At 33.7% G+C, this 15,267-nt stretch overlaps 1 protein-coding gene and 1 pseudogene across 5 annotated transcripts in view; both read right to left on the bottom strand.

Moving 5' to 3' along the window:
* Positions 1-15,267, bottom strand: part of TBC1D32 (TBC1 domain family member 32) — a 178,647-nt gene that overhangs the window by 35,063 nt on the left and 128,317 nt on the right. For all 4 annotated transcript variants that reach the window (XM_081039396.1, XM_081039398.1, XM_081039397.1 and 1 more), the window contains one exon: positions 2,430-2,555. In XM_081039396.1, coding sequence (XP_080895522.1) covers positions 2,430-2,555 — 126 coding nt within the window. The remainder of the gene's footprint in view (positions 1-2,429; positions 2,556-15,267) is intronic.
* Positions 9,353-10,845, bottom strand: LOC308493370 (fibroblast growth factor receptor substrate 2-like; annotated as a pseudogene). The gene has a single exon. The product of its transcript is annotated as a fibroblast growth factor receptor substrate 2-like (transcript).

Here is a 15,267-nt window from a genome sequence, read left to right as displayed (position 1 = left end):
GCAGTCATTTTCTACAAGTTTTCTGTCTTAGTAAACTAAACTTTTCCTGGTCCTTTCACTAGAGAGAGCAAGCTTTTACCTCCCTCTCCTCCCCTCTTTTTCTTCATCTATTGGCATTCTTAGTATCTCAGTCTAGAATATATGAGGCAAAAAGAAAGCACAGGAATTTACCTCTGAATTGTGCCTTGGCTCCTAAAATCCCTAGCCAGTCTGTACCTTCTCCTATCTTGCAGAGACGTTCTATGTTTGTTTTATATGTGATATTTGGAGATTTCAGCTGTACATAGTAGGAGGGATGATAAGGGAAAGAACATCTATTCCATCTTTCAAAAGTAGAAGTCACCTTGTACTTTTTTCATGACAATTATTTTTCATGATAATTAAATTTGAGGCTGAATGTAAGTTTCATCACATGAACTAGACCTTAGTTTCTTTATTCATAAAATGTAGATTATCTTATAAATTTTCTGTAAAGAGTAACAGAGTTTGATGCAAGCTACTAGATCATGCTGTGCAGAGAGGTGTAGATCTATTATTGAGAGTCGCTTGCAATCTAACAGTGAACACTATATCAGGATAATGAATCATGGAGGTCAACACTTGTGGGAGCTGCCCCCAAATTCTAAATGGAACAGTTTTAATGGTAAAGTTCTACTTCTTTATCCTGTTTCATAGTCACGAATAATGGTAGAACAGGTGACTTTTCCCTTTTGTCTCATCACTATCCCTATTGAGAGGACAAGGAACTACATGTATAATTATTGTGTATAAACTAAACATTGTACCAAGCTTCTGCTTTCTCAATTTGTTCTCTACCTTTTGGTATGTAAAAAATTCACTGCTAGTCTATTTTAAATATTCTCTACTATGCAACCAATGATGAATATATATTTATTATAGATACTCTATAAATATTTAAGGGTAAAATATAGTTTAACTGTTCATTTTATATCATAATTTGAAGATAATGTTTGATTTCTTGTCCATAGATATGTCATTATTCTCTGAAATACAATTTTGTCAACTAACAAAATATAACCTTATTTTTATTTCCCACTTTTCATTTTACAACCAATGATACAAATATGAAAAGCATAAAGCACCACTGATAAAGTAGGCAATTACTTCTAAATTATAGCTTTGAAGAATCTAACTTATGTTTACATTAAAACTTTTGTCTTATACCGTCTTTTTTACTCAAAATAATATGAATAAAAGGATGATTTTAGGAAATGAATGTACATTCAAATATCTTAATGTAAAATAACCTGTTTGCTAGTGTAAAGGAGGTCAAATATATGGGATGGAAGGAGAACTGACTGTGGGTGGTAAACACATAATGCAATACATGAAGGTCTGACAATTAAGTTCGCAAACTCATCCTAGAACAAGTGCTACATACCTCACTGCTGAATATCACTATGGTCACCTTCGAAGTCCATCCTTTGGGAAGCTATGCACCAATGCCAGCACCTAGTCTACCCTTCAAAGCAATTTTGGAACTCTTTTTCTAGAATAGCCATCAGAGCTGTTGTCATATTACCCTTGATATCCTGAATATCATCAAAATGTCTTCCTTTCAATATTTCCTTTATCTCTGGGTAAAGAAAGAAGTCATTGGGGGCCACATTAGGTGAGTAGGGAGGGTGTTCCAATACAGTGATTTGTTTACTGGCTAAAAACTCCCTCACAGACAGTGCCATGTGAGCTGGTGCATTGTCGTGATGCAAGAGCTATGAATTGTTGGTAAAAACTTCCAGGTCGTCTAACTTTTCGCACAGCCTTTTCAGCACTTCCAAACAGTAAACTTGGTTAACTGTCCAGTTGGTACAAATTCATAATGAATAATCCCTGTGATATCAAAAAAGGTTAGCAACATTGTTGCAACAAGTTTGCAAACTTAATTGTGAGCCCGCTAGATGATGTATCATAGAACTGTACATTTGAAACCTATGTAGTTTTGTTGACCATCGTCACCCCAATAAATTTTAATTAAAAAAGAAAAAAGAAAAAAGAAAATATAGCCATGCCCTCAAAACAAAATTTCTTTAGGAATTATTAAATTTAATTGGCTGGATGTGGCAGAATTCCAAAATCCGCCAATAAAAAATTCAATAAATTTTACAAAAATATAGCAGTATGGTATATTCAGGTGAAAGCTGGTGAAACCAAGCAAACTGTTAACTGGGGAAAAGTAAAGTAGTGTTTCAGTTTTGCTTACCAAGAGCTCTTAGTTTTTTGAAAAACTTTATAGTTTCTCAGATTTTAATTTTTGTTCTCCAGCATCAGAGATTCTCAGAAGTCAATGAAATTCTGGAATTAGTACTATGTATCCTAGACATGCTGGTACTAATCTTCAGGAAATACAGCTTCTATTAATATAATTTTCATACAAAAAAAAAATCACAAAAAATTACCAATGCACTTACCATCTCCTCTGATTACAGCAGGTTTGGCCTTCATCATTTTGCAAAATTGTCTTCGGCAGTTTTCTATCCACTCAGTTTGTTTTTCAGACATCTTGAAGCATAATAAAAGTTTCCCAAGATCATTGTCTAATAAGAGAGACAGTATATATTATTATAAGACATGCTAGATACACTGAAAACTAAGATTAATGATAAGCATGTAAAGTTACAAATTCTAGAAAAAATACAGACTATACATGGCTTTCAAAGGAAAATAGGTATTTTTATAGAATTACATCTTATACCTTCAATTGCCATTTACATTTATTATAATATAAAAATGGATTATTGATTTATTAAAAGCTCATTACATGGATTGATTTATAACCATGATTCTTAAATATTCTTTTTTATACAACATGACTCATTACTGACTATATGATTTAGTTAAAATTTTGCTGGACTGGTGAACATTATACTAATTCTTCATGTGCAATCAGGTGCAATTTTATTCATTTCTGTAAAAGCAAAAAGAAAGCGTAAGTGTAGAAATTCTCTAGTCAATAATTTATTTCCTTTCTTGAAAAAAATTGTATTTAAAATAATGATTGGTGCTGAAAGAATATGGCTAAAATATAACTTTTCTTTCTAAGCAATTTCATGAATATATGACAGCTTTCATCTAATTTTATTTTTCCATTATAATTTTAATTGTAGTCACGAGATTTTTTCACCTTACAATTTAATTTTATTCCCATCAGATTTTGTATTATGAAATGTCTATAAAAAATATGGGCCAGCCCAGTGGCTCAGGTTGTTGGAGCACCGTGCTCCTCAGGCCGACTACCTCAGCCAGCGGGTAACGCAAGGCTCTTAATACCAGAATGGGCCAGTGAGCTGTGTCCTATACAACTAGACTGAGAAACAACTGCTTGAACTGGAGTGGGGGAGGGAGGCAGAAGAAGGGGGAAAAAATATATTTAGGTGTCATTTAAAAAAAGGGTAAGTATACATACATATATATATATATATATATTATCTCATATACACACATAAGTAATACTTTAAGGGAGAGAAAAAACATCAAAGATGTTCTTTTATTTTCTAGAATAGCATGGGGGGGCATAAATAGTCACATGAATTCATATCTTTACCACTTCCATTAAAGGAGATTTTTCAGGAGAAAAATGGGAACACGAACCTCTTGAATATATATACGGTCAAAGACATGACTGCTTCTGTCCAAAGATGTGGTCTGGGAACATTAACACTACAAAATACATCCACTTTTGCTATACTATGGGTTGATGAATCCCATCACTAAAATACCAGTGGTCAATTTGGTACTACAGAGGGTTTCAACCAAAATGAATAAAATTATAATAAAAGAAGTCCTTATTCTTATAAGTTTTATAAATTAATCTTTCAACCATACAAAACCATTTTGATTTTAGTTTTCTAGCTAATCTTTGTAAAATTATATTCAATAAGTATGTGTGGAGTTCTTCCTATGAGGCGATAATAATCATGACAGACAATGGTCACTTGCCCTCATGAAACTTACACACTGTAGAGCGTATGTGCACGTACATGTGTGTGTGTGTATGTACACATACACATATACACACACAGATTACAATTGTGTCATCAAGATATACATATCATTCCTATGATGTAAATCAGTTTCATTAAGCTCTAAAATGCAGCTATGTATCTTCACACAGTCTGCATGATTATTACACCGGGGATGCTAAAAAAATGTATACAAGTGGACACTTTGGTCAACATTGATTAAACAGCAGTTTGCCATAATCAGAAGAGTCTGGATGCTGATGGTAACCACTTGAGCACCTCTTGTAATTGCAGAAGTCAAATGTGGCTTGTATTCATCTTTTGCTGTCGGTATATATTGAGTATTACAATTTTCATCATTTTTTTCTTTCTTAAAATGTGTATACATTTTTGGCACCCTCTGTATATAAAATTACATGATTAAATTACAAAATCATAATTTATGTAAATATTTCCCTACTTTACATTTAGGTCACTAAAAAACCCTTCTCATATCAAACATCTGTACAAACACGAGTATACAAATAAATATAACAAATACATGCATACTCACACAAATATATACATAAACCAAAAATAATTCTATTGAAAGAATGTATAATTCTGATGTTAGTACTAATCTAATATATTGTCTTTGAATACCAAGACCAGAATTATCCTGTAATATTTCATACATAGCTTCAATCAGGAGGAATAATTGCAGGAAAATTAAATTGATTAAATCAGAGAGAATTTTCTTTTTAATAAAAAAATTCTCAAAACCTTTCATGTAAACTCAAGAAACTTTAGAGCTGATAATTTTGTTGAAAAGTATTAATAACAAAGTTTTAATGTTCAATGTTTCTTGATACGAATTAGATCAAAGACTTAATTCAAGAGCATTAAAATGGAAGATGTATAGTTTCCATTTAGAATATCTGCATTACTCATTTCCCAAGAACAAACATCTTAGAGCCTAATAAGAATCACTACAGGCATATGCTTGCAAAGACAAATAAAATTGGCTTATTTTTCATCTTATTTCCTTCCCTGTCATCTTTTTCTATCCACGTCTAACCCTGTATTTTAAATCCACTACTATCTCCTTCAAGATAGGATGTCCACATAGCTCTTTCATAAATTACCTGCTATTTAAAACTCCGATCTTATCCTTTCTCACTCTACACCCTCCTGTTGCTCTCCTCTTCTTTCACATTTACTGTTCTGTTTTGCTTTTTCATCACCTCATTCTAAAGAAAAGAGCACAAGGTACCACACTTGTAAGCAGCACTGATGTGGCAGATGTGGTGGTCATTGAATCTGCCTATTGGCAGAAGGACTAAGGACCCAGTTTATGTACCTGGATTGGACTTGAAGCACCAAAGAACTGCTGACAGAGTGACTACAAGACTCCTAGAGAGAAAACTTTGTATTCTTCGTATACTTCTGATTTAAGTTTTCCTCAACCATCAATGTGTGAGCTTGCCAATTTGCATTCCTTGAAGTTAAAAATATTTAGTAATTTGATGTAATGTTAATTGAAAAACATGTGTATCTGTGGTATTATGTTTGAGGGGAACAATAATTCCTTTATTTCCCAATCCAAATTTGGGGCCAACTGAAAAGTAGATACAAGTAGATAAATAGAGTTCAAAAAATCAGTGTTAGCACTGAAACAAGGAAATTAGGCATTATTATCTGGGTCTGCTGCCACATGGACTTACAAATATCTCCCCTGATCTGAACAAACCTATTCAATCACAAATCAAGACAAACAACCAAAGGTCTCTCCCGACTGCTCTTATTAGAAAATGTGAATATACCTAAACACAGGCTAACTTGAAAGTACAGCCTACTACTAGGCTAATACAGTATTTTCCACTCCTTCTCCCAAATTCACCTACCATACATTTTTCCTACCTTACTTTGTATAGAATATGTATGAACATCTAGAGAGAGGACAATGGTGTTAAGTCCAGAAACGGTCTGGTATATAGAAAATGAGGCAAAGGGAAATGGAATCACAGAAATAGTATCACAAAAATACACTAACTCTAAATTAATGATTATGTGAGAAGAAATGTGAATGATACATAGAATCATAGAACGACGTTTCCCAAAATTTCTCTGTTTATAATTACACAAAAAATTAAAAAACAGAGTTTTCCTTCTGATCATGATGGAGAAACTGGGAACAGACTTGTCCTCCTGCTGTCAACACCACAAAAACTGGATAAAATGTATCAAAGAAACTGTTCTCAGACATTGGCTATTAGTCAGTACAGGACTGCCATGTCTAAGAAAAGGGAAACTAATGAGGTAAGCTTTGCCCAATTGGCCCTGTTTTTCGGTTTATTTTGTTTGTTAGTTTGTTTCTTGAAGGCACCTGCAACCATAGAACTCTTGCTGAAATAAAAAGACAGAAGTTAAGTTGCAGACATACTGTGGAAGCTAAGACCTGTGGGTCAGAGTACTGGAGTGGATTGGCAGAGAAACAACTTCAGAAATCTATTTCTTTGTCAAGTTGGTTGCAAAATAATCAGCTGTGCAGGTGAGGAGTGAAAACTCCACAAGGCTGGAAAAACAAAACAAAACAAAACAAAACAAAACAAAAAACAGCCAGGAGCTGTACAATGAAGAATTCCTAGAGTATGCAGAGGGCTAAGAGATGTCCAAGTTCCAAATAGGGTGAAGGGCCCTCCTTAACTACCAGAGTATTCCACAGAGGAGTCAGAAAAGTCACCCCTTAGTAATACAGTTAATTAGCCATAAATAAAGGCAACTCTATAACCTCTTTAACAAAAATAAATAAAAGAAAAAGTAAAACCTTGAAAGAGCAAACTGATCCAAGAGTAACTTAACTGCATATGAAAAAATGTTCATTACTCTTTAAAGAAAGGCAACAAAATGTAGCACTCAACTATGTAAAATTAATAATACCCAATATTCAATGAAAAATCACTAGCATGATAAAAGGAAAGAATGAGAATCATAACCAGTAATAGATCAATTAATAGAAAGGACTAAAGTGACATAACTAACTAGCAAAGATTTTAAAGCAGCTATTTTTAAGGATAAAAACAATACAAACACAATGGAAAACTATTCTGCCATAAGAAAAGATGAAATAGTGCCATTTGAAATAGTGCCAAGATCCACATGGATGGATCTTGAGATTATTATGCTAAGATAAATAAATCAGACAGAAAAAGTTGAGAACCATATGATTTCACTGATATGTGGGACATAAAACTGAAAGCAACAAAGGAACAAGACAAACAAATGAAGAAACAAAAACTGATAGATACAGACAACAGTTTAGTGGTTACCAGAGGGTAGGGAGGGAGGAGGTGGTAGATGAGGGTAAAGGGGATCAAATACATGGTGATGGAAGGAAAACTGACTCTGAGTGGTGAGCACACAATGTGACATATAGATGATGCATGACAGAATTGTACACTTGAAACCTACGTAACTTTACAACCCTTGTCACCCAAATAAACTAATGTAAAAAGAAAAAAAAAATACAAAAAAAAGTGGATATTTAACCAAATTGTAAATTATCAATACTGGAATTCCAAAACGGAACTTTCATGGGGTCATGAAAATGTTCTATATTTTGATTATGGTGGTAGTTATGTGGGCATAGATCTGTAAAAATTAAAACTGTATTCTTTAAATGGGTACATGCTTGTATATAAAAATTGTATATAAAAATTGATTATATATGCACATGAGTATGTTAAATGTGTGTGGTATAATTGAAAGTTACCTAAGTGACTAAAAGTTTCTACACCTAGTAGTGTCATTAAATACGACCAGTTATATAGGTCATAATTTTGTATAAACTCTATATTAGAACTTACTAAACTTTAATTAAAAGTATATGCATGTATAAAATGATTTACTTGTAAGAACTGTAATCATTACAGTGTTTTAAAGTATAAATTATTCAAATCCTCATTAATATATCTTCAAATCAAGTTCTGGCTGCTTTCTGGGTGCAATCCTGTGATGAAACAAACGTTCACTTCTTAGGGCTAAATGAAAAAGAGGGTAAAAGGGGTCAAATATATGGTGATGGAAGAAGAACTGACTCTGGGTGGTGAACACACATTGCAATATATAGATGATTTATTACAGAATTGTATACTTGAAAGCTATATAATTTTATTAACCAATGGCACCCCAATAAATTTAATGTAAAACTATATATATTTCACCAGGAAGAACCCAGGTTGATACTCTATCCATTGACTGAATAATGCCTTTCTTAACTCACTTTGTTTATTTTTATTTAAATTGAGAGAATGTTTTTTATAAACTTGAAAAATAAACAGCACATACCATAAATACGTAGTGGACAAAGGCAATCTTGTTATAGAATAACAGGAAGTTTCAAATGAACCTTCAAAACCACAATTTGACAAAAATGCAAACTAAACAACAATAAACACATAATCCAATAAAACTATATACAAATACAAACATTTTAACATTTTAAATTGAAAAAGACAATAAGCAACAAAATAAGACATCCCAAATATCAAAGGAAAAAGCGGAAGTGGCAATCTAATGGCGCAAATGCCTCCAGAACCAATGTTATTTATTGTTAATAATCCATAGGAGAGACACTTTCAAGAGTCCATGGTTCAGATTTTCAAATGTCTTTGTTAAAGTAACATGAGACAGACTACAGACTCTGAAGCCTACTGTAATCCTGATTAAGATATCTGGGCATGCCCTTCAAATCATGTTATGAGATGAGAAAAAGAAACTCTTGTCTGCTTCCTGACTTTCAACACATCAATGGCAAACCATATTCACGGTCATCGGACTCTTTCTAGTAACTCTGAAGGCAAAGGAAGTGACTGGTATATAAGGAAGTGTGGTACTTCTATTTCCTTTACGTACGTTTCGTCTCAAGTCAATAAGCCTGTAATTAATGAACTAAAGGATTCTTCATGTTATATACCATGAATAGTGAAGCTACAAATACTACTTTCAAAGCCTAGAGTTATCTGTTAGCAATGCACATTATCAAGAGGATTTATAAAGTGTTTTAAATGCCAACCCCGACTTAGACATGAATGATATGCCTAAGTCCAGAATATTACTAAAAATCAACCAACACGTCACTTACTTCCACTCATTTTAAATAGGCAGCGTGAAAATGGGAATGCTGCTGTACAGTAATGAGTAGTATATAATAAAATTGGTGTTCTTTAATGAACACCTGCTCTACATTAATTCCCTTTAAAGAAGCATGTGAAATGTATTTTTTAAATCTTTTTATCAGTCTATAGAAGTAGTGTTTAGAAATGAAAATGAAACACTTGCATCTTCATTTCTTACAACTTCACAAGGGTGCAAAGAATGTAATGCTATGCAGGTCACATGGGCAGGTCAGTACTATTATATCTAATTTTCCTAGCCGTACTATCATCGCGTGGCAGTGCTTTCTGCAGACTGGACATAGCAGCAGTTATCTCGATGTCTATCACAGCATACAGCTCTGTGAGCCCAGTGGGGGTCTGTGGAAGGGGAGTGGGAGACGTTTTTGGAGTCTGACAGTTGTTAAGAGTCACTGCCACCTTCCAAGTCAACTTGTATATAATTGAGCTGCCTGTGTTCTAAACTTCAGTGTCTGATATCAAAGTTAAAACCTGTCAGTGTATAGTACCAAAGCCTCGAATATTATGTTTTGTGAACATTTTCTGGCACTGTTACATTCTCTGTATTCACATAGTTATGCACTGGATCTAAATTATTATGGTAGCCGTTTAGAGATGGGTGTCTTTGGTCCTATACTGTTATTCTCATCACCATTTAGCTTGTAGGCTTCCCACACCCGAGGCAAAGATGGTAAATTTTCATAGTTTAATGATGCAGTTCTTCTGAGCTGAGTTGTTTATATTCTGGGTATCTGAGGTACTGGCAGATGTCAGTCGACCTCTCCTGACCCCCAAGGCACTAGGGGTACGCAACCCATTTATATTTTCATACACCAGTTTGTTAACAGAGGGTGCTTCTCTTCGTTCATCATTGTCACATCCAGTGTCTTGTTCTGTTATTTGCACCTCTTCCACTGACTTGATCTCTTCCAAGCTTCTCTAGTTTCTCTTTTTTTCATTAATTGCTTTGAATAGGGGTTGGTCCTAAGACAAATCTAACTCCTTTGGGTTCAAGAAAAATCTGAGGGTCCCTGTCCTCAGTACTACTTGGTTCTTCTTTTGGTGTGTTCCTTTCAGCATTAGAAATCCTCGCCTCCAATGGGATATGCACACTTGTGCAATTTTTCCACTCTTCAAGCATACCTGTAGCATTGACACAGGTATGTACTTGTTTCTCAACCAGAAGCAAACGGTGTGTAGATTCTTCACCTAATGAAACAGGTGTGCTTCAGAAGGACATCTGCTTTGAGGATGGGATGAAGCATCTCCATATCGGGGACATCCAGCAGGTAAGCTCTGAGCAGCAAACCCTGGAGCTGTAGGTATTCAAGGTGGTCTGGGGACTTCCAATTCTGACTGGTGGTTACTCCTTTCCACCACATTTATACTATTATTTTGCATAATCTCTTGCAACACGTTAAATACTTCTTCTGCATGGGCACACTTAAAGGCAAAGATTCTTTGTTTAGTTTGACACTGTGGACCACTTTCAATTGAAAAGAGATTCAATTTAGAAGTATAGATTTGCAGGCAGAGTTAGTGCCATTTCACCGAGTACGTTTGCAAGTGTAGAAAGTCAGGTCTGTGTCTGCAAGTTCCATTATGCCAGAACCTAACTCTTTCCCATCACCATCCACATTAGTGACCTTAAACTTGTTCCGCAGGTTATCTGGGACAGTGCCTTTATCTGGACAGCTATGACAGCTACACATGGCTAGTTTCAAAAGACCACCTGAACACTAGATCTGGCCAATAATATTCTCAGCCTCTGCTGCAGCATCAGGTGTTTAATCAGACTGCAAAATACCATGTTTTCTTTGTTTCATGCCTTAACCTTGTGGAATTCTCTTCTGAGAAAAAGATACACTTTTGTTCTGATCTGGTTGAAAAGCCCCAGCTGCATCTTACTTTATGACAAACGGACTGTTTTGTGACCTTTGCATCTGGTTACCTACTTCTTAATAGTCACTTCGTTGCCCGGAACCATTTTCACATACTTCTAACCATACTTACTATTTTTAGAAACAGTATAGTACAATAAATTAGGTCTCAGTATATCCATTATATAGCTAGCGATGACGCAGTTACCATGGAAAAGTGCCCTTTTTGTTTTCCCAAGAAAGGTTTGGTGTATCTAGGGAGTATGACAAAAGAAGGGTGTACTCTTCTCTACGTTCCTTCAGACCACGATGATTTATAGGCAACTATGAAAAATTAGAAGAGCAAGTAAAAAATCTTTTTAAAACTCATTCCTTACTACCACTGAGTGAATGGGGGGAAAAAGAAATATCAAGTTCTGGGTTTACAAAATTCACCAGTCATAGCTGACAATATTTCATACCTAACCTCTGAAACTCTCTATTACCGTGAGAACTATAATCTTTTCATACTTGAGGATATTGTACAATTTGTTTCTCAAAATACTGTTATGTAGAAAATTATATCGATAAGATTATTATAGGTAATGTAAAAAGACAGAGCCTCAATTTCAAGGGGAGGGAAAATGTAAGTTCAATATAAATTCAAATTTTTTTTTTTTTTACACAGAAAACTTCTAGTACTTCTTTCCTAGGATGTCAGTGCCCACCTTATACAGAATATCAAAACAGATGCTGCAAAAGAAACAAAATAAATGGGAGATTTTATAAACATAAACTAATTAGCAACAGATGCCAAGGCTTCATTTAGACCAGGGGTGTCCAAACTTTTTTCAATCTTTTTCACCAAGGGCCATATGCGGTAAAATACACAAACAGCCGGGCCACTCACTCGAGGTGAAGTACGTATTGCCTTACCTGATTTATTCAAGTAAACTAAATATAGTTTTGGAATTTGTTGCGGGCCAATTAACAATGGATCATGGGCCGCAGTTGGCCCGCGGGCCGCAGTTTGGACACCCCTGCTCTAGATGGTCACCTTTCTCTCTTATCCTGAAGCTTATCTGTGGAATATTTGCTTTCCATTTCTTCTCTTCTCCCATGAACATTAACATACTCATTTCAGTTTACTCTTATTATAATAAACAAGGTTAGACTTTGGAGTGGTTGATATTCTACACACCCAAGAAGCAATTGGAAATATGCTTAAATTCTCTATACTAGTTCTCTGTACCTCTCTGTATTTGGGAGTATCTACATTCTTACACATCTTTATTTTGTTTGAACAACTGTGAGTTCTTAACACATGAAATCTGTATGTTATATAGATTATTCCTCACTTTGGAATTATATCACTTTCACTTTTATTTAACATGCCACAATTAAGCATTTAGTATAGGAGAAATCAATGAGGAGTTTTTAAAAAATGACAAATTACTCTTCCCTTATCACCTGCATCTAAACTAGCAGGTGATCTATTTCCCCTGATTGCCATAGATGTTCCTATTTCTAACATAAAAGTAAAAAGAACATGAAAATAAGAAGTTTTACTATTGAAAAAACAATACTTATTTTGATTTTGATTTTTCAACTATGTATCTCAACAGCTTAGAGGAGTAAAGTGATCACAACAGCTACAGTTCAAAATTTACTACATTGGCGAGTAATTGGCAACCATAATTTCAGATTCCCAGTTTCCTCAGTTAACAGGATGATGTCACATAAAATTCACCTTTACCTTTACCTTTATCTACAGAGACTAAATGTTAATTCCAAGGTTAGGAATAGGTTAGGAATAATAAGAAAAAAGAATGAGAAAATGTCTGACTCAACATGAAGGCCTAGAGAAATGTTTGATAAAAGGGAGAATTCTTCACCAAAAATATTTACAGACTGGCTATATGTTCAAGACATAACAGAAATGGCTTTTAAAATCAGAACAAACAACAGTATCTGTCATCATGTTACATTACATTTTATATAGTACCATACTATTTTTCAAAGCACTTCCATGGTTTTTCCTATGAGATTCTATGATAATCCTAAATCCTAAATAATTTATCAGACTAGAAATGAAGGCAATCCAATCCAGTCTTCATCTGTTAATTCCAGTATTCATCTGTTAATTGGGCAATTTTCATTATTTTATTAAAATGTACTTGTCATTATGTCATTTCATTCTCCCCTTTCTTCTCTGGTTTATTTCTACATACTATGTAGATAGTTTTCAGTTCTGAATCTGTATTATTAGGATTGTATAATCTATACTGTTAGGATTGTCATCCCATTTGCAAATTAAAAAGATACAATAATTCATCAGGACATGGACATGGATTTAATGTCTGAAAAGACAGAAATTATCTAAGTGTCAGCATCAGTGAAATTATCCAAGATGCAGCATCAGGGAAGAGACTTAAACCCAGTTAAGGGCATGAAAATTTATTAAAATCAAAATAAATGAAAATTGTCTTGTTAGAATAAGGATATTATTCCAATGACAAAATAATAGTATTTATAATTAAACTGGCTAAATTTCAACATATTTTAAAGCACACACTTTAAAGTAATATCAGCATGTCTTGAGAACTAGGATAAAATATGTTGGCATCATAAGAATGTAACTACAAAACCTATAGACTTTCTTGCTCATTCACTGAAAACTGCATAACTCCAGAAACACAGAATATGGTATTCTTGTTCTTCAGCTCCACCTCTAATTTAGAAACTTTATCTATTAATAAGTGTTTCCTTATTGACCAAAATACACTGCAATGACTAACTGTTTTATAAACAGTAATCTGCAATTGTAAAATATTCAAAATAAGCTAATATATAATACCATCAAAAGTCTTTTCCATCACTCCAATATTAATACCTAAATATTGCAATGGTTTGAATTTTCCCTTGTGCTTTCACAAAGTACCACATTTATGCAAATAATATAAATTTAATATAGTGGCTAAGATTCATGGTCCTCATCTAAGAACATAATATGGTTCTCGCAGACATTTAATCAATACATGCAACCTAATGATTAAACACGTATTTTATACTGACTTCATTCAGGACTGAAAATTTACAAACTATGAAAAGCAAGTTCTAATTGTAATTTGCTTCAATTTTGTATGATATCCTCCTTCCTTTTCTTATTTAACATATAGGTAGAAAATCTACTCATGTTGAGGAAAAAAAACCCCACAAAACTATAGAGACATATTTATATCTCATGTAACATGAACTTCAAAATAATGTTTTCTCAAATAGGAATGTCATCTAAAGATATCCAATTAAAAATATCTAAACAATCTGACTGCAAAGATTTTAATATTATTAGGTGCATTCAATTAAAAGGGAATTATTACCATGGAACTTACTCTTTTATAGAGTATTTGAAAGAGAATGTTTTGCCAGGCAGAAAATCAATTTCCTATCAGATAAGTAGAAATGCAGTAGGGAAGCAGTGAATTTAAGATGCTGAAGCTATGAAAGATTAAATTTAAACTATTCACAGGATAAAGGCTGTGTATTTTTTTTTTTGGTTATTTTTTTCAATTGTGAAAAAAATGAGATGTAATGCTAATGAGGCATGCCTTTTATGTTCTATGAAAACGTAAAAGCACCACTTTGGAAATGATAAAAACTACATGTAGAAGTCAAGCTCAATGAACTTTCCGACTGCAAAGCTATTCAAACTCTAAAAAATAAATCAGATAAGAGGTTTTTTCAGGTATGAGTAAAAATTCCTAAACTTACTTCACATTAGCCTGGAAGGAATTCCCAGTGCAAACTGACAAAGATATGAAAGACAGAGTTTGATGATGGGAAAAATAAAGGGAGAAGCAAGCCAATATTGATTCATCTGCTCATTCAATAAATATTTATTATTACCTACTACCTAAGGCAGACAGCATCTTTGTCTCATGAAGATTACACTCTAGGCCATCAGACAGTGAACAAGTAAATATGTAACCTCATAGTAAGGTGTAAGTGTTGTTAGAGAAATAAACAGGGAACCAGAGAGTGATAAGCAAGGAAAGAAGTATATTTTAGATAATGTTAGTAGGTAACATCACTGAAGTAAACATGTATATCAAGCTTAAAAGGTTTAGAAGGAACTAACTGATGAAAAGTAGAAATTAGTATTCCTGAAATAGGGAACATTAAGAGCAAACATCCAAAGGCATAAACTTAATGTATTTTAAGACATGAAGGAAGTTTCCAAATCATATACCTGACAAGGGATATATATCTAGAATA

Source organism: Rhinolophus hipposideros, assembly GCF_964194185.1.
Source record: "Rhinolophus hipposideros genome assembly, chromosome: 3".
NCBI classification, from domain to species: Eukaryota; Metazoa; Chordata; class Mammalia; order Chiroptera; family Rhinolophidae; genus Rhinolophus; species Rhinolophus hipposideros.
This window is presented reverse-complemented; position numbering and strand designations above follow the sequence as displayed.